This window comes from Podarcis filfolensis (genome assembly GCF_964270895.1).
Source record: "Podarcis filfolensis genome assembly, chromosome: 3".
NCBI lineage: Eukaryota > Metazoa > Chordata > Lepidosauria > Squamata > Lacertidae > Podarcis > Podarcis filfolensis.
Window position 1 is genome coordinate 13,822,280 of NC_139606.1, and position 20,589 is coordinate 13,842,868.

The following is a 20,589-nucleotide window of genomic DNA, read 5'->3' on the forward strand; positions in this document are numbered from 1 at the left end:
CCTTTACCTTTTACACATGTAATACAGTGGTACCTCAGGTTAAGTACGTAATTCGTTCCGGAGGTCCGTTCTTAACCTGAAACTGTTCTTAACCTGAAGCACCATTTTAGCTAATGGAGCCTCCCGCTGCCACCGCGCCTCTGGAGCACGATTTCTGTTCTCATCCTGAAACAAAGTTCTTAACCTGAGGTACTATTTCCGGGTTAGTGGAGTCTGTAACCTGAAGTGTATGTAACCTGAAGCGTATGTAACCCGAGGTACCACTGTACTTGTAAGATGTAACAGAGGCACTGTTTGTAAGAAGGAAAATGTGGCCAGCTGCAAGAATGATGTAACGGAGATTGATGGATAACAACTGAAAACTAAATAACAAATGATGCAGCGATGGGATGAAATGATGGACCTATGTTTGCAACAGGCGCAGGAAACCTGATTCTAAGAAATTGTATTAAAGTAATTAGGTTGGATTTGTAATAAGTTGGAAAATTAATAAAAATAATTGGTGGGGGGGGGGGAATAGTGGAACAAGTATGAGTCAAAGTTCGCCCCCTGTGAACCTATTTCCTTAGACTTGTAGTCCTGTCAAACAGTTCATGTCTATTTTTAGAATGCTTTTAAATTATTTTTAGAAGGTATATAATTGTACCTGTTTGAATGCTATGTTTCCTGCCCTGGGCTCTTTTGGGAAGAAGGGTGAGATATAAATACTAGTAGTTGTTGTTGTTTGTTTGTTTTCATTGGGGCTTAATGAAAAGACCATTCTGGCTTATTCCTCCCCTAATCTGTGAAGCATATTTTTTGTGGTAGTAACGTTTGCTACACTTTGTGATGGCTAGCAATATTACTACAGACACCCCCCCCCCTTTCTCTCTCTTTTTTTGGCCAAGGGGATTTGCATATATGACATGAGATTTTTTTTTTTAATACATAAGACACATTTAATAGTGTCTAATAGCAGATATGGAAAGTTCTAATGATATTGCTGTTCAGAGGCACTCCCCAAAAATAATCTTACATGGCCTGAAATTGTGTTTGTGTGTTAGGAGACTCACCGCTCTATGAACAAATCAACGTGTCATATCTGGTCCATTTCAGAAAGGTTTACATAGTTATGTGCCATTTCAGCTTATGGGTTACGTTTTTCTGGGCTCTCCAGCCTCCTCTTCCTAATCTGGCCTGGTTTGTTCCTACCTGCTTGATTTAGTTCAGGAGATAAATTTTGAGTTGTGCCAGTGGCCCATTGGGCCTAATTTTAAATGTACACCCAGTGCCTGGATAATTAAAGGTGATTTCCAGAAGTTAATGTGGGGTTTTTGAAAAGCGTGGGAAGGAGATCCACTTCTTAGTATTGTCTCCCAACTGAGACTTATTGGAGCTTATTGTGCTTCTATTCTTCTCCTTAGTGTATGTGTGGGGTTTTGTGTCAGCGTCACTTGTGTGGGTTCTCTTTCTATTCGCTTGTTGTGTTTCCTTGGTGGTGAGACAGGTGGCCTAGGGTGTGGTTGGTTGTCTCTGGTTGGCTGTAGTGAGATTTCTTTTTGTGTGTGAGAGGGTGGGTTTTTGGGTCAGGTCAGCCATATTGATTCTTATGCTATTGTTGTTATCTTGTTGGGCTGTGTAAGTGATAATGGGGAACCATACTGGGGTGAAGGTGTCTTCTTCTATTTGTCCGCGTGTCAGTTTCAGTTTATTGGTTAGGTTGTTTTTTTACTAGTAAGGCTGTTTCCCATACTATTCAATACCATTGATCCATATTTACTCCCGACAAGTCTCTCTAGTACTGGCAAGGATGCTTCTGGCTGCTGAGAGTAGGTGGGTTATGAGCTCTTTATGATGTGAGTGGGCATTATTATCTTGGAAGATGTTCAGTAGGGCCAGTTTTGGGGTGACTTCTAATACTCACTTAGTTATTTTGCATATTTCTTGTGTGACTGATGTCCAGAAGAGTTGGATTTGGGGACATTCCCACCACACATGGAGGTATGTGAAGGCCAGACAAGTTACTTTGATGGCTGAGACAGGAAATCCTAGAAGCATTCCCTTTCTTCCCATCCCTAACAAAGGAGGGAGGGAATTATAGTAACGTTACTACATTAGGCATGTAATGAATTTGCTGCCCTTTCATGAAACCCCAAATCAGCTGCCTAAAGCTGATTTCAGTGGATGTGACCTGTGCCTAAACACCTGTCCTGTACGTAAAAAAGGTAAAAAGTAAAGGACCCCTGGACAGTTAAGTCCAGTCAAAGACGACTATGGGGTTGTGGCACTTATCTCACTTTCAGGCCAAGGGAGTCAGAGTTTGTCCACAGACAGTTTTCTGGGTCATGTGGCCAGCATGAGTAAACCGCTTCTGGAGCAACAGAACACCGTGACGGAAACCAGAGCTCACGGAAACACCATTTACCTTCCCATCACAGTGGTACCTATTTATCTACTTGCACTGTCGTGCTTTCAAACTGCTAGGTTGGCTGAAGCTGGGACAGAGTAATGGAAGCTCACCCCATTGCACGGATTTGAACCGCTGACCTTCCAATCAGCAAGCCCAAGAGGCTTGCCTGTATAATACAGTTTTGTCCTGTATTTCAGGCCTTCTCTCTCTCTCTCTCTCTCTCTCTCTCTCTCTCTCTCTCATTCTCTCTCTCTCTCTCTCTCATTCTCTCTCTCTCTCTATCTCTCTCTATCTCTCTGCCAAGTTAGGCATCCTCTCCAACTGCATATGTTTGAAAGGGTGTGTGAAATGTCATATATTTAAGCTCCGAGTAGCCAAGCACAGACAAGAGTTACACATTCATGTTTATGTGCGTGTGTGACAAATTCCAGAGGGGCCATCCTGTTAGGCTGCAATAGATTGTAATGGATTGCTTTGAATTCACTTCAGCACCCAGATGAAAAAGAAAAAATCGCCCCCCAACTGCCCCGCCTGGCCCTGTCCTGTACTTTGCCAGAACAAAGGTGGCAGCCCTAGTCTAAATGATAGCATGAACTGCTATTAAATGTGGTTATCCCTCATTTGCAGGAAGGGCAGCAGAAAAAGCATGTTGTATCGATAGCTGTGTTGTAGAACATGGATGATCTGGAAACAGCATGGCTGTGTCTGCCTCCCTTCCTAACCTCTGATTTGGCAATCCTTTCAGTCTGCTCCTGGGAAAGAATGAGGCTTGACAATGGAGAGGATACAAAGCCTCAACCTTCAAAATAATTTTGCTTCCAGTTTGTTACCGTCACAGCAGCCCCTTTGCTTGCATTAAACGTGAAGATCAAGGCCCACAGAGAGAAGCAGCAACTAAGCGCCCATCCCTGGCAGAAGGATAACAACTTGGGTGAATGGCGTTTGTTGGATCTTTGCACAAATGGTACAAAGCGAGCTTCACCACCCACCCCAAAACCACAAAGAATGAAAAGGGTCTGGCCTCAGTTGTTCTAAAGCTCACGTTTAGCTGCCAGAACAACTGAAACAAAGAAGCAACAGGATTTTTAAGAAAGCCCTGGGGTAGCCATTCTCAACCTTGGACTCTTGGCACAGGTTCTGGTTATTCGGTGATGAAAGAAATGCCCTCTGCGCATGCTCGCAGGCACATCTTGCTCAAGTTCTAAAGCCGACACTGAAACCTGGTTTGAGCACTTCATCGAACCCAAGACACTTCTCCTGAGAATTAGGACATACAGTGGTACCTCGGGTTAAGTACTTAATTTGTTCCGAATGTCCATACTTAACCTGAAACTGCTCTTAACCTGAAGCACCACTTTAACTAATGGGGCCTCCTGCTGCTGCCGTGCCGCCGGAGCACGATTTCTGTTCTCATCCTGAAGCAAAGTTCTTAACCTGAAGCACTATTTCTGGGTTAGTGGAGTCTGTAACCTGAAGCGAATGTAACCTGAAGCATATGTAACCCGAGGTACCACTGTACTAGGACATCTCCTTATTTGGGGAATGTTTAAATTGTATCTCTCTTTTTTTCGGTGCACTATTAGAGTTGCTGCTTTATGCAACTTGATCCCTATAAGCCTGAAAATCTTTCTGCTTCCTTAAACATTTGCATCATACTGTTTCAGATCCACGAAGAAGGCGACCCTCCTTGCAGTATCCTATCCGGTTCCACGGGGAGAGTGTTCTGCTAGAGCTACTGCCCTGTGAAAGTTGCAGGGCTGAGGAATGGCTAGCACGTTGGGTGATCTGCTTTCTTTCATTTTGTCACTTTCTATTTGTCCTACCATTTATGCCCGCACAGAGCCCTCCGCTTTGGCCGGGAGCCTCCATTGAGCATGCAAGGGAGGCAGATCTGATATTGCCGTATTTGGCTCTAGTATAAATATTGCTCGCTTGGGTAGGTGAGTTTTGGTCAGGAAGGAACGGGCTGGATTTCACAAGAACAAAGTTGACAGAAAACAAATTTGTTTATGAAGTAACTCTAGAAGCAAACTTTTTCCAGCCTCCAGCTGACTCATTATCCAAAGCACAAACATTCATTATTCTGTGTGAGGCCTCTCTCTGACAGACAAAGAAAATCTGTGGGTGCCTCTTCCAAACTAGTATACTGTGAAACAGTAAGATGCAATTTCCACTCAGATAAACACAGTCAAGTCTTGTTTCTTAAGCTGAAACATTCTTTGCTTTCTTTTTTGTTTCTGCAGCAGAGGAAACAACGAACCGCAATAGTAGTTTCATATTTCAGAATCCTTTATTTTGAGTTCTCTCCTGCAGCGGTCAAGTAGCTATGTGAATATTCTATCAGTGGTCCCTCCATTATGAATTTGAATTTAAGGCTGCTCTTTGTCTTACGTTCTTTATCTTGTTTATCTTCCAACTGCAGCCCCAAACGTCTTGCAGACGGGGAACTGAAGCTAATTTACTCGGCCCAATAACCACATCTGTAGTTGGGATGCTGGCAAAGTTCACCAAGCTCAGAAAGAGGCTTTTACAAGTCCATCTCAAAGCAAGGAGAAGCTCTGCCATCCCCGCATTTCTCCAATAGCTCAGGATTTAATCCGAGCCAGAGAAGAATTCCCAGCTTCCTCTGTAAAAGGAGCAGCCAAAGTTGTGCCTTCCAGGTGTTGTTGGATTACAACTTTCATGGTTATGCTTGGCAATGCTGGCTGTTGTCGATAAAAGCTGTATAGTCTAACAACTAGAGCAGGGGTCGGCAAAGCACGCATGCGCAAACGCTATTTCCGGCGCTCCTTTTGGCATGGAGGAAGCGTGCGCAGCTTCCCATTGGCTGCAGAAGCAATCCCAGATGTCCATTGGGGAAAACCTCCACTTTATAGGGAGGTGAGAGATGTAAGAAGTGGTCCACATGGCCTTTTAATGTCGGGATGCCATGAGCCTGCCACACCAGCATAAGGGACCAGCATAAGGGACTTTGCAGCAGGCACACCAGCATAAGAGACTTCGCTCTTCAGCTCAGCATTCACACTGTACAAGCACTGCTTGCTACCCTGCAAAGGACTCATTATCTCTAATTGGTTTGTTTGAACCTGCAGTGGGAGGCAGCTACAAAATGAGCAACTGTCCTTGTGACTATGGCAGATACAATCTGATGGGAATGAATGAAGCCAGGGCTCTTTGCACTCCAAAGCTGGGAGTGGTGCTTTTAATCTTGAGAGCCATTTCCTTAGGAAGGCAGCAGGGCTACTGTAAGGAAGGCTTGCAGGAGGCAGCTGAAACATTACGTGATCCAGTAATTTAAACTCTCTTAAGGCCATTTCCTAAGAGCAGCGGGCCAGAATGCTGTTCACAAATCCTGTTTTGGATTACAGCTCCCATCATCCTAAAACAACATGGTGTGCTGGCTGAGGCGGATGGGATCTGTAGTTCAAAACACCTGGAGGGCAGCAAGTTGGGAAAGGCTGGTCTTAGATAAGAGAAGCGCCCATTCCCCGCAGCTATCTTAAAACTGGTTTTTAATGACGGGCTCATGCTTCTCCAGCGAGTTGTATGTTTAGACGTTTTGGCAGAGAATTCACTACCTTTATAAACCGGTTTGCTGCCACAGAATCCAGAGCAAGCTGTCGTGTGCTTTTTTGGGGGGGGGGGTGTTTGGGGAGAATAAATCTCAAAGTGTATTTTAACAAGAGCGACACCCCCACATCTCTTTACTGCTTGTAAGGGCGGCACTTCTAGCTGTTGGTACACATGGGGAATAGTAGAAACTCCTGACTCTTCAAGCTTAGTCACTTCAGTGCAGTAATTTTCCTTACCCGCTTATATTCCATTGCAGCAACAGTGTCTATCACAGAGGTGACCATTTTCCAGAATATGTGAGAAGGTTGGATCTTCTAGACCAGCGTTTCCCAAACTTGGGTCTCCAGCTGCTTTTGAATTACAGTTCCCATCTCCCCCCTGACCACTGGTCTTGCTAGCTAGGGATGATGGGAGTTGTAGTCCAAAAGCAGCTGAATTGGGAAACACTGTTCTAGACTAAGTTTCTACAAAACCAAAGTTCACCTGAGTCTGCATCTAACTCAGCCTTTCTCAACCTTGGGTCCCTAGGTGTTGCGGGACTACAATTCCCATCATGCTAAAGGGTTGTAGATCAAGAACATATGCGAACCTAAGGTTGAGAAAGGCCGAACTCAATGACTAGCTGCAGCACTGGGATATATTCTCTCCACCCCCCATCCCCCACCCATTCACATTTCAAAGTCAATATCAAATTGCTGTCGGCCACCATGCCCAATTTCAAGTGTGCCTGCCCTAAAACATGGAAGGATGAAGCTACCAAGAGTGGCTTTTTCCCTGCGGTGTGTTTTGCTCAAAGATACCCAATTAATCCAGAGCTTCTGAGTGAAGGTACAGATTTCAGAAGGGCAAGTTCCTGCTCACTTCCTACCATGATAATAAGCACTTTGCTGGCAAAAAGGATTCTGGGTTCAAGGCTTTCTTGAAGAAACCTTACAGAACAGCCTCAAGGGCATGCTAAGAAGGTATGGGATACCCCAACGCCACTGAAACTGAGCACCTCTGCTCAGTGCCTGGGCCACCTTGTGACCGCCATCTTGAGCTCCACGATGCAAGAGAAGTGAGACAGGGCCGTTGAAGCGTAAAAGAAACCAGGCCAAAGACCGTTAAGAGATAAATAAGGCCGTTCCACTTGCATCCATCACCAACACAACCTTGTTGGAGACAGGACTTGGAGAGCCCACAAAACCAGATTTGGAAAGGGGCTTTAGCCACCAGTGCTTTCAAAAACTGGTCATTAATACACTTTCATTGAGTCATCCTCTCAATCCCAGTGAGAACAATCCAAAAACAAACCAAGTTTACAGCCCTGACAGTTCTCCTTCTGGACCCGGGGTAGGCGGTGGGAATCCCAACATGCACATTATGTAGTCCACCGAGTATACCCCAATGAAACCATTGGGTTGCCCCATGGTAGGAGCTGGAAGTGAACAGCTTTATATTGCTTACTCCTATAGCGTAGCTCTGGGATGCGGGTGGCGCTGTGGGTTAAACCACAGAGCCTAGGACTTGCCGATCAGAAGGTTGGCAGTTCAAATCCCCGCAATGGGGTTGAGCTCCCGTTGCTCGGTCCCTGCTCCTGCCAACCTAGCAGTTTGAAAGCATGTCAAAGTGCAAGTAGATAAATAGGTACCGCTCCGGCGGGAAGGTAAACAGCGTTTCCGTGTGCTGCTCTGGTTCGCCAGAAGCGGCTTAGTCACGCTGGCCACATGACCCGGAAGCTGTACGCCGGCTCCCTCGGCCAATAAAGCGAGATGAGAGCCACAACCCCAGAGTCTGCCACGACTGGACCTAATGGTCAGGGGTCCCTTTACCTTTATAGCATAGCTATTGTTGGGGGTGGGGGAAGCATTTGAAGACATTCATGTTGGAAGCATCTCAATGAAGCTCAATCTTCACGCTATTTTTATACAAAAAAATTTAATAAATATTTTTCAAGATTTATTGCCAGGAATAAACACATCAGAGATGTATTTTAATGTCCGTGTAACACTAATATTACCATACAAGATATCCTCGTGATCCCGGTGGTTTACCCAGCGAGATTACTCAGTTTTAAGCCTTTTTGTTGTCTTTTTTTGCAATTTTGATTTTTTGATCTTCCAACTTTTTGTAATAGCACTTTGATTTCCTCACTCCTTAAGGCGGGCAGTGTAATCTATGGCAAATCTACACAGTGATCTTAACTGGACACTCTACTGTTCAAGTATTCAACAACTAGCTTATCGGAATACTTTCTACATGCAGTAGATTACAAAGAAAAGAAGTTTTTAAAAAAACCTACAAGTGGTTCAGCACCACCTATCTGTGCTGGTGGATGGGGGTGGGGGAAATCAAGAGTTTACAAAATAAGATTTCGGTGTTTCCAACTCCACACGCTAATTCAATATTTTTTTTCTCTTTAATTACATGCAACCGGTCACACGTTCATCTACAGAAGGTTATCGCTCAGTTGTGTTCCCTTAAACTGCTTCGCGGCAGATGATCTGCCTGCCCTCCTCTTTCCCCCTCCCTCCTCCCCCATGCCCCAACTTCTAAAGCAGCCAGGAGGGGGGGAATTAAAATAAAATTCTAATCTAATTCTAAACTGCCTCAGCTGGTACTTAAACAAATATTCTTAAAGTGATACTATCAAAGGTGTTCTCAAAGAATAAAGACAAAACGCGCACTCAACATCGTACAGAAAGCCTGTTTCAAGGCCCCAAAAGCCTTCTCTATCCTTTAAAAACAAACTGATTTTCAGAACACCTTAAATTTTGGCATGTAGGCAAACATGTAACAAAGGGGTGGGGGGGTAGAATAAAAAAGATTTTTAAAAAGATAAAGAAGCCATAAGCTTACAAATGCTATGGGGGGGGGGGGAAACACCTTCAACTCTAAACACATACATATAAATAAAAAAAAAGGAATGATATTTAAGGCTCTTGATTATTAAGTTAATAAATCAAATATACACAGTGATTAATAAAAAAAGGAATTATTTACATAACTATACAAACTTCTACTTTTGACACATTTCCTCTCAATTCTTCATTTTTTTTACCAGCAACTGCTGACAAGAAGTCCCCCCCAATCCCTCCCCACTTGCCCTCCCCACAAAAAAATACAATTAAAAAAAATAAATAATAAACTTTTTTACTTTTTTTTTCTCGATAGTTGCTGTGGTTCCGAGCTGCAAAGGCACTTTCAAATACAGAACTAGTTGTACGTCATCATAAAACCAATATACAAAAGAACTCTAATTTCAATAAATAAATAAAATTTATCTCCTTCCCTCCCCACAGGGACTGTATAAATTGTGACATCGAGAGAGAGAGAGAGAGAGAGAGAGGAAGGAAGGAAGGAAGGAAGGAAGGAATTCTTTGCTAGGGGAGGGAAGGCTAAATAATAAAAGGCTACATGATACCTTGATGAAACTTGCCAGGAGATGCATCAGCGGCGGCTGAATTGACGGGGGGGGGGCACTTTCGACTAGTTTTGCATAGATGTGGAATGCAGCGCTTGGTATTCCAGCCAACCACAGCAACTATCACTGCCAGTGTAAGCCAGCTTGTCAAAACTTAAATTAACACAGGGATTCTAAGCAAATAATAGCCTTAGACTCAAAATATTACACAACCGCTTTGAGAACTACAAGCTCCGAGTTGACTCCAACTGGTAAGTATGGATTAGGAGGCGGCGCCCGGCTGCCTGCTATACAATGTACTCCATGCGGTTCAAGCTCTGCGCGCTTTCCAAGTCCCGGTTGTCCTGCTTGTTTGTCCAGTTCGGGTGCTTTGCGGGTGTGCCGTTGGGGGGCTTTTCGTCTCTGTCGACCAGCGTGTAGGTCGCCTGCTTGGCAAAGCGGCTCTTCTGCTGGTGCTTGTCCATGTCGTCCTCCTCCACCTCGGAGTTGTGTGTCCTTATTTTGGCAATCTTGGAGTTCTTGTTCTCGTAGTCCTTGATGGGGATGGCGTTGGCGCCGTGCTTCTCAATCGGGTTCTTGATCTGGTTCAGCTGCTCCCGGACGTTGTTGGTGGTGTTGTCGTCCGACGGCGTGTGCGTGTGCGCGCTCTGCTTCCGGCGCTTGCGGATACACCAGTAGAAGGCCGTGACCAGACAGCAGATCCAAGCCACGGTCAGAACGGAGCTCAGCAACGGGACCAAGAAATCTGGAAGGCAAGAAGAGTTTGGATTTGATATCCCGCTTTATCACTACCCAAAGGAGTCTCAAAGCGACTCACATTCTCCTTTCCCTTCCTCCCCCACAACAAACACTGAGGTGAGTGGGGCTGAGAGACTTCAAAGAAGTGTGACTAACCCAAGGTCACCCAGCAGCTGCATGTGGAGGAGCGAGGAAGCGAACCTGGTTCACCAGATTATGAGTCTACCACTCTTAACCACACTGGCAAGGGTGACTCTCGTCAACAAACCCACCATCACTACTCAGCTCAGATAGCTCAGTGGTAGGGACGCGGGTGGTGCTGTGGGTTAAACCACAGAGCCTAGGACTTGCTGATCAGAAGGTCAGCGGTTCGAATCCCTGCGATGGGGTGAGCTCCTGTTGCTCGCTCCCTGCTTCTGCCAACCTAGCAGTTTGAAAGCACATCAAAGTGCAAGTAGATAAATAGGTACCGCTCCGGCGGGAAGGTAAACGGCGTTTCCGTGCACTGCTCTGGTTCGCCAGAAGCGGCTTAGTCATGCTGGCCACATGACCCGGAAGCTGTCTGCGGACAAACGCTGGCTCCTGGGCCTATAGAGTGAGATGAGCGCCGCAACCCCAGAGTCGGTCACAACTGGACCTAATGGTCAGGGGTCCCTTTACCTTTAGGGCATCTGCTTTGCATGCAGAAGGTCCAGATAATGATAATAAGAATAATAATAATAAAGGTTAAAAAAGGTAAAGGACCACAGATGGTTACATCCAGACAATGGCAACTATGGGGTTGCGGTGCTCATGTCGCTTTCAGGCGGAGGGAGCCGGCGTTTGTCCACAGACAGCTTTCCGGGTCATGTGGCCAGCAGGACTAAACTGCTTCTGGCGCAAGAAAACACCATGACAGAAATAAGAGCACACGTTTACCTTCCCGTCAGCAGTATCTGTTTATCTACTTGCACTGGTGTGCTTTCGAACTGCTAGATTGGTAGGAAATGGGACACAGCAATGGGAGGTCACTCCCATCGCAGGGATTCGAACCGCCAACCTTCTGATCAGCAAGCCCAAGAGGCTCGGTGGTTTAGACCACAGTGCCACCCACATCCCTACAACAACAATAATAATATTATTATTAATAATATTTTACCTAATAGTATATGCTGCCCATCTGACTGGGTTGCTCCAGCTACTCTGGGTGGCTCCAACAGAACCATATAGCACTGGTTCTGGAAGACCTACATTGGCTCCCAGTAAGTTTCTGAGCATAATTCAAAGTGTTGGTGTCGAGCTTTAAAGCCCTAAATGTCCTCTGTCCATATACCTGAAGGAGAATATCCACCCCCATCATTCAGCCTGGACGCTGAGATCCAGCACTGAGGGCCTTCTGGTGGGTTCCTGCCTGCGAGAAGCGAAGCTACTGGGAACCAGGCAGAGGACCTTCTTGGCAGTGGCACCCGCCCTGTGGAACGCCCTCCCAACAGATGTCAAGGAAATGAGTACAGTGGTGCCCCGCAAGACGAATGCCTCGCAAGACGAAAAACCCGCTAGACGAAAGGGTTTTCCGTTTTTCGATGCGCTTTGCAAGACGAATTTCCCTATGGGCTTGCTTCGCAAGACAAAAACGTCTTGCGAGTCTTGCGATTTTTTTCGCTTTCCCCCCCTTTTTCTAAGCCGCTAATAGCCTTTTAGCCGCTAAGCCGCTAATAGCGCTAAGCCGCTAATAGGGTTGCTTCGCAAGACGAAAAAACCGCTAGACGAAGAGACTCGCGGAACGGATTATTTTCGTCTTGCGAGGCACCACTGTAACTATGTAACCTTTAGAAGACATCTGAAGGCAGCCCTGTATAGGGAAGCTTTTTAATGTTTATTGTTCTTGTTTTAAAAACACAATAAAGCATCAAATGTCAGTTCAAGCCATTCGTTAAAGCTCAAATCAGCACTATCCTGTATTTGGAGGTTGTGTCTAACAATGAATAAAAGTAATTTTAGGGCAAACTTGAGATATGTTAGAATTTGTGCCGAAAAGCAAACTTGCATAAGAATAAGCCCTGCCGGGAAGTCTGGAAACAGGCTATGAGTGAAACGGCTTCCTATCCACTTGCAATTTCCATTCCTACTGCCAGCCCTCAACCAATGCATGAGAAAATGCAGTCCCCTCTTTTAAAAAAATTACCTGTTTTGCTTTTAATTGGTCGCCTCTGTACCCGGACTTCTGCAACCGCTGCGATAAGCGTGCTATTCCCATCACGCTTGCTCACCAGATCAATAATTTTGTCTGTTATTTCTTTTATCGGGTTCTCTTCCTCCTGGATATCTTCGGCAGACTACGTGAAAGAATAAGATTGCGTATTAGAGACAACGTGAAGAAGAAGAATCTCTAACCCAATGCTCACAAGAAGACCAAACAAACATGGAGACTCTGGTCTAACATCAAAATATGGGGAACACTGGCTTCTATAAGTACAGGACATGCATCAAGTTATTACCAAGTGCCAATGTCAATCCAGTGAATTGTGCAGAATGCCAACCCTTTCAAAACATCCTTTGGGAGGGAAGCTAGACTCTAGAACCCTCCAATAGGCTTGTTTGGGGATTAAGATCAGCATTGGCTGTCTTGTTCTTGGTGCTATCTTGCAAGATTCGATGAGTGAGCACAAGACAGGATCTTCTTTGTGGTGGTGATATGATCCCAGAATAATCCCCCCCCCAGGTTCTGGTGGTACATTCATTTTGATGGCTGAGGACCACAATACCGTCTCTTTCCATATGAACCTTCCCTGACATCATCTTCTGAGGCCCTTCTTTGTGCACTTCCTCCATGGGGGGTCTGGAGGGTGGCAGCACGAGAACAGGGCCTTTTTCGTAGTGGCTCCCCATTTGTGGAATGCTTTCTCCAGGGAGGTTTGCCTGATGCCTTCATTATACACCTTTAGGCGCCAGGCAAAAACATTCCTCTTTATCCAGACTTTCGGCTGATTGACATCAAATACGCTTTTAAAATGTTCTGGGAAGGGGGGGCAGAATATTGGGTTGTCCTTGGTTTGTGTGTGTGTGTTTTTATACTGTGATTTTATGTTGTGAACCGCCTTAGACCTGCAGGTATAGGGCGGTACACAAATTTAACCAATAATAACATTTCACTTCCACAATCTTCCAAATGTGTTAACATCCAAGATTCACTGTTGCTCATTTTAATGCACAACACCTAGCTTTGTTTGTACATGTTGGTTGTATTTTGTCATTGCTTTCAGAACCTGAATTGTTGCATTTGCCGTTTTATTGTTTATATCACATGTATTTATGTCTATGGGCGATATCCAATTAGATCGTAGTTAAACAGAGAACCCACTCTTCCCCACTGAGACAGAGCAATGTGTCTCAACGTTTAGAGAGATAAGTCAGGCATGCCAACCGTCAGACTTACAATCGCAACATGGATTTCATCGTGTGCCAAGTGCGACGGTTCACACGTGATGTAGATGGAGTATTCGACGGACACATTCTTCAAGATACTTAGGTTCCTCAGCTCGTTACAGATATGCTCAGTTGTAAGGCCCTGTGGGAAAAGAGCAAACACGGAACATGAGTACTTTTGACAGAAGAGGACACGTGGCAAGAACATAAATCAGTGGCACTTCTCTCGTTGCCATTTGCGCCTGGCTACAACTCCACAGAGAACGTTGCCTCTTAGGTCAAGAGTGGGGAACCTGTGGTCAACTCAAAGTCCCATCCATCCCAGGCAACGTGGCCAATGATCAGCGATGACGAGAGTTCGGTTCCCTCCAAAGGTTGTTCAGCTATAAAGTTCCCCATCCCTGATCTACATTATAACAGAAGCCATAATATCTACAATTGCCAATTGGGTCACTGGCAAGGAATAAAGGTCATTGCCCAGAGAAGGTCCATTTCTCAGTGGTACAACACATGTTTTGCATTTAGAAGGTCCCTGGTTCAGTTCCTAGCATTCCCAGGTAGAGGCACGCCCCCCCCCAATTTAAAATCCTGGAGATCTGCTGACAGTGACTCTTTATATGGTGTGGTCCAAGTGTGGACTCCATAGGGAACTTCAGACTGATCTCAACTCCCTGATGAGTACACCTGGATGGGACATGTTTTTAGCATTCATACTTTTCTAAACGCACGCCTTTATAACATGTCAAATGTGAGGTAGCCCCCGGTAGATAGGCTTGGCTTTGGGAAATGGCCTCGGCCCAGTATACCTGAAGGGGCGTCTCCACTCCCATCGTTCTGCCGGGACGCTGAGGTCGAGCGCCAAGGGCCTTCTGGCAGTTCCCTCATTGCAAGAAGCAAAGCTACAGGGAACCAGGCAGAGGGCCTTCTCGGTAGTGGCGCCCACCTTGTGGAATGCCCTCCCATCAGATGTCAAAGAGATAAACAACTACCTGACATTCAGAAGACATCTGAAGGCAGCCCTGTTCAGGGAAGTTTTTAATGTATGACATCTTAGTGTATTTTTTGTCTTTGTGGAAGCCGCCCAGAGTGGCTGCGGAAACCCAGCCAGATGGGCGGGGTACAAATAATAAATTATTATTATTATTATTAATCCCTTGCTTTATAAATGCCCCATTAGATTAAGGTCTGGTTAACTACAATAACAAATCCCCCCTTTTTTTGTAATGCAAACAATATCTTGTTTCTGTTTTGTTTTCCACACAGGTACTATTTCTTGTTTCTTCAGGTCTCCCTCTGTGCACTTGTACTTTTTATTTTTCAATAAAGGATATAAAATTTAAAAAGTTCAATCCCTTGCTCAACCGAGTTGCTGTGAGCAAGTCAAACTCCTTGGGCCAAAGAGTGGATGCCAGAATACAGCAAGACATACAGGTAGCCTAGAGAAATGGGAGGGAAGGGTGTGCTACAGTAGTTTGTGTGGTAGATGGCTTTTTTTAACCTCAGGGGCGAGGGAACTTCAGGGCTCAGGGCCGAATGAGGCCCATCAAGGCCTTGAGACTTTCCCCAGGCTGCATATCCTATACTGGCCTCATTCCACACTCTCCTCAAGTGCTTTTGCCTGGCTGAAATATATCACTGATCTATGGCGGTGCTTCTCGCTCGCCTGGGTTTAGAGCGAGAGTGGCCTTCCAACTTTCCCGTGGTTCGAATGTAAACCTGATGTCCAAAGCTAAGAGTCACATCTGCTGCTGCTCCCACTATTCTACCTCTGGTCCTCCCCATGGAGCATCCTAGAAAGTTGTATATAGGTTGTATTTCCTTGACATCTGATGGGAGGGCGTTCCACAGGGCAGGCACCACTACCGAGAAGGCCCTCTGCCTGGTTCCCTGTAACCTCACTTCTTGCAGTGAGGGAACCACCAGAAGACCCTCGGTGTCTAGGCTGAACGATGGGGGTGGAGACATTCCTTCAGGTACACTGGGCTGAGGCCATTTAGGGCTTTAAAGGTCAGCACACTTTGAATTGTGCTCGGAAACGTACTGGGAGCCAATGTAGGTCTTTCAGGACCAGTGTTAGATGGTCCTGGCAGCCACTCCCAGTCACCAGACTAGCTGCCGCATTCTGGATTAGTTGTAGTTTCCGGGTCACCTGCAAAGGTAGCCCCATGTAGAGCGCATGGCAATAGTCCAAGCGGGAGATAACTAGAGGATGCACCACTCTGGCGAGACAGTCCGCGGGCAGGTAGGGTCTCAGCCTGCGTACCAGAAGGAGCTGGTAGACAGCCGCCCTGTCAGTTTATACTTTGGAATTGCTTGCAAAGGCATTTGTGCAGCTGCTCTTTTCGAGACCAACTTACTGGAGTCATCATCTTTTTATTGAAGGTGAAAGTGATGTTGGCACAGTTGTCCTGATAGTAAGCATCGGAGTTGCATGTGCTTTTCACGGGCTGCTGATTGGAAGGCCAGCATTCGCCTATGTTGTCGCAGGGACCTACGAAGCAGTGGTCCTCTTTGACAGGGTGGCAGGTATGGCCTGTGGGACACTCGCTGTGACCTTTGGCGCTTATCAAGCAAGGCTTCGGACCGCACCAGACCTAGAACGGAAAAGACCATTCAGTTGGCAGCCGGACACTTGGAACGCATTGAAAAGGAGGCAAGCCGAGGCAGCCAGGAGTCCCAGGACAGTACCTTAGAGCACGTGACTTTTCCGTTCACACACTGACAGCTATTACACTCGTCGTCCCATTTAGTTCCATCTGGAATAATGTGCCCACTGCCGATGCAAGGCCTTCCTGAAACTGAGAGGGAAAGCGGTTCAGGGATTAACTCACAGAGATGCCTTAGACTCAACATTTTATGAATTATGAGATACTTTACATAAAGGAACCCGAGTATTGGGTTTGATTTTTTAACAGATGTGTACATATGTAGAAGTTTTTTCAACAAGCTGCTTTTTTTGGTATTTCTATTATTATTATTATCATTATTATTATTTTATTTTGACAACGTAATAATCATAAATAAAAAAGAAAACTGTGCACCCCGCCACCAAGACCATTCCATCGTAACTATCCAACCTACCAAAATTTCAATGCCTCTTGCGATAGTTTGACCTCTTTCTGTTTTAACAGTACAAATTCTGCAAACATATCTCCTCAAAATCATTTCTCCTGCATATTCCCCATCTTACCTTAATGGCACATGTTAGTTTACCATTAATAGCTATATCCCACACCTCTTTATACCATTCTTCCATTTTATATTCTGTTTGCCCCTTCCACTTCCTAGCTATAATAACTCGCACAGCTGTCAGTAAATTTCTGAGCAAGTCCTTGAAAGCCAGTGTACCTTCCACCCCATCATAAATTGATAACAATGCTACCGCTGGACTTTCGGTCAGCTTTAACCCGGTGATTTCTGTTATCTCCACCCTTTGCCATAAAAAATTGTACATATTTTACACCCCCACCACATGTGAACGTAAGTCCCGGTTTCCTGGCATCCCCTCCAACATAACACTGAATTCTCCATCTTAGGGGTGGTCCTCCAAATGATATTGGGACTCCAAAATCCCATCAGCACCAACGTTCAGGATGTGCGATGATCAGAGATGATGGGAGTTGTGGAAGGCCACAGGCTCCCCACCTCAGCTTTCGCACCAGCACAGATAGACATTCTGGAATTGTTTGCTCATCCATATTAACTACTGGGAAGGAAAGGAGGCTTTGTTTTACTTTATAAGCGACGAACTACTATATATATATATCCAATACCTTCTTGGCATCTGGGGCCAATGCGGCCGGCTGGGCAGATACAACGGTACCCGTTGATTTCATCGACACATGTTGCTCCAAAAGCACAGGGCGAGGACTGGCATTCGTTGATATCTGGTAAGGCAGAGGGCGGAAAGAAGATTAGTAGGAATAACAATGGTGTAATTAATTAATATGGGCTGCATAGATCAACCCCCCACGCACCTGAATGAAGAGTTGTAAAGCTGCGAACCTTGCTCAAAAATTTAAAGAAGATTTTAAAGGAAAATCAGGACACAAGCAGTTCATAGAATCATAGAGTTGGAAGAGACCACAAGGGCCATCGAGTCCAACCCCCTGCCAAGCAGGAAACACCATCAGAGCACTCCTGACATATGTCAAGCCTCTGCTTAAAGACCTCCAAAGAAGGAGACTCCACCACACTTCTTGGCAGCAAATTCCACTGCCGAACAGCTCTTACTGTCAGGAAGTTCTTCCTAAATGTTTAGGTGGAATCTTCTTTCTTGTAGTTTGGAACCATTGCTCCGTGTCCGCTTCTCTGGAGCAGCAGAAAACAACCTTTCTCCCTCCTCTATGTGACATCCTTTTATATATTTGAACATGGCTATCATATCACCCCTTAACCTCCTCTTCTCCAGGCTAAACATGCCCAGCTCCCTTAGCCGTTCCTCATAAGGCATCGTTTCCAGGCCTTTGACCATTTTGGTTGCCCTCCTCTGGACACGTTCCAGTTTGTCAGTGTCCTTCTTGAACTGTGGTGGCCAGAACTGGACACAGTACTCCAGGTGAGGTCTGACCAGAGCAGAATACAGTGGCACTATTACTTCCCTTGATCTAGATGCTATACTCCTATTTACTTAATAGTTTTCAGCAAAGCTCATATGCTAACCTACAAAGCTGCCTTTTACAGTACCAGGGCTAGCTCTCTGGGGTTTCTTGCCAAGTATCTTCTGTCTTGGCTAGAGTCAAGTGCGCATTTTGCACATTTGCTACCAAGTGAAGATGCCCTGGCATCTGACATCTCCACCATCTGGAGGTGCATGCCAGAGGATCCTCAAATGTTGACTTTTTCCACACACTAGCAACACATCCTGTAGAATTCTACCAGTTATATTTTATCTGCGCAAGCGGAATGAATTTCAGGAACCAAAAGGCTTTTTCTGTGCAGCAGGAGCAGGAGCAGCGAACAACGTTAGTTGCTTGTTGTTGCTTGTCTTTGCCTACCCCCTTCCCACTGACCTGCTCATAGGTTGTGAAGAATATTCCTACGTTATAAATGGTCACCATTCAGAAAAAGAGGCAGGAATAGGCCAGTATATATGTAGACTGTCCCTGGATCAGGTGAGAACTTAAAGACGTTCTCAAAGTTCTTAATCTAGCTCATTGTTTCTCAACCTGTGGGTCCCCAGATGTTGTTGGACTACAACTCCCATCATGCCTAGCCAGCATGACCAGCGGTCAGGGATGATGGGAGTTGTAGTCCAACAACACCTGGGGACCCACAGGTTGAGAACCACTGAAGGTTGTCATCTGAACTAGCCAGATGTGTAACTGATCAATCAATCACAGCCAGTCCATCATTTGAAAAATAAGACTTTAGAGTCGCCTTGCCCCCAAAATGGCAACCAGGCATTTCACTTTGGCGACTGCAACCTTGGTTTTAAGGAGCTATTTGGAGCCTAGCTTATATATCTGAGTTTCTAACACTGCTAGAGAAGCTAAGGGGGTTGATTCCAGGACGTGGGACCTGCCAGCCATTTTCTCCCCTCAACAAAAATGCCCTTCCAATGTGGCCTCCATGTCCAATTTGCATTATTGGCACAAACTTTTTCTTGTTTTCTTGTTGCACTTCTTCTTAAATCCTTGCTTTTAACACATATGCAACCTCTAGTTCTGCAGGCAAAAAAACACCTCTGCTACTAATTTAGGAAACATTTTTATTGGGCAGAATTCCTCATCACCGGAGCTCTGAAAGGGCCCAGTCTAAGGGGGGCTTTGAAGCCCCATGAAATGCATCGACAGGGTTCAGCACACTTTTTCACTGTCCCTCAGACCTTGTGGGGAGCCTGACCTATATTTTTTTGGGGGGGGAGGGGGAATTAAAAATGAATGAATTTCTATGCTCCACAAATAACCCAGAGATGCATTTTAAATAAAAGGGCACATTCTACTCATGTAAAAACACGCTGGTTCCTGGACCGTCCGCGGGCTGGATTTAGAAGGCGATTGGGCCAGATCCAGCCCTCGGGCCATAGTTTGCCTACCCATGCTCTTCTTGACACTTGAGGCTTCCAATTCACAGATTGCTAGCAGTCACCAGAACCCACGGGACTCTGGGCAAGTTAAAACCAACTTAGGTAAAGGTAAAGGGACCCCTGACCATTAGGTCCAGTCGTGGCCGACTCTGGAGTTGCGGCGCTCATCTCGCTTTACTGGCCAAGGGAACCGGCGTACAGCTTCCAGGTCACGTGGCCAGCATGACTAAGCCGCTTCTGGCGAACCAGAGCAGCGCACGGAAACGGCGTTTACCTTCCCGCTGGAGCAGTACCTATTTATCTACTTGCACTTTGACGTGCTTTCGAACTGCTAGGTTGGCAGGAGCAGGGACCAAGCAACGGGAGCTCACCCCATTGCGGGGATTCGAACCGCCGACCTTCTGATCGGCAAGCCCTAGGCTCTGTGGAGTCTCTTGCCAAGCGACACAGAAAGGGCCCTATGTGCAAACCGTAATTTAGCAAAAACAACAACATATATTGCACCTCCTGTCCTAATGTAACTTTAGGCCAAAGTTAAGAGCTGAAGGATTGCAAACACATACTTATCCTGCAGTCGGGACCTGCAAAGCCTGGAGCGCATTCGCAGCGGTACCAATTGTCTCCATCCACACACGTCCCACTATTATAGCTGTTTGGGGAGAACGAGAAAGAACTTTGCTTAGCCGACGCTCTCTCACTTTCACAAATGCATGTTCTTTAAGCCCTTTAGCAAAAAGCAGCTTACACAATTGTAACTTAAGCAACACCGGCCCGTTTTGATTTTAAAGTAGAAGAGAATACTGTTGCACAAATGGGACCTGCGACAAAATGTTGCAGCATGGACTGCTTCTGTATTTAAGCTTCTGGCCACTCCAGTCCTTTCCTCCCACCTGGTTCCCCTATCCAAGAGGTCCCCTATTCTGGGTCCAATGAAAATGATCAGTGTCCACTGGGGATGTTTCTGGGGTGCTGGGGGTGGGAATAGACACACTGAGGCCAAATCGCAGTTCCATTAAAACCATGGATTTCCCCACTTATTTCTATGGGCGGCCT

At 45.8% G+C, this 20,589-nt stretch overlaps 1 protein-coding gene across 1 annotated transcript in view; it reads right to left on the reverse strand.

Annotated features, from left to right (window-relative positions):
- Positions 1 to 7,862: 7,862 nt before the first annotated feature.
- The window catches only part of JAG1 (jagged canonical Notch ligand 1), a 70,121-nt gene continuing 57,394 nt past the window's right edge, over positions 7,863 to 20,589 (reverse strand). The window contains exons 20-26 of the mRNA XM_083606827.1: positions 20,100 to 20,185; positions 17,282 to 17,395; positions 16,197 to 16,306; positions 15,866 to 16,102; positions 13,519 to 13,650; positions 12,268 to 12,418; positions 7,863 to 10,110 (exon numbers count right to left, since the gene is read on the reverse strand). Coding sequence (XP_083462953.1) covers positions 9,653 to 10,110; positions 12,268 to 12,418; positions 13,519 to 13,650; positions 15,866 to 16,102; positions 16,197 to 16,306; positions 17,282 to 17,395; positions 20,100 to 20,185 — 1,288 coding nt within the window. The 3' untranslated portion in view covers positions 7,863 to 9,652. The remainder of the gene's footprint in view (positions 10,111 to 12,267; positions 12,419 to 13,518; positions 13,651 to 15,865; positions 16,103 to 16,196; positions 16,307 to 17,281; positions 17,396 to 20,099; positions 20,186 to 20,589) is intronic.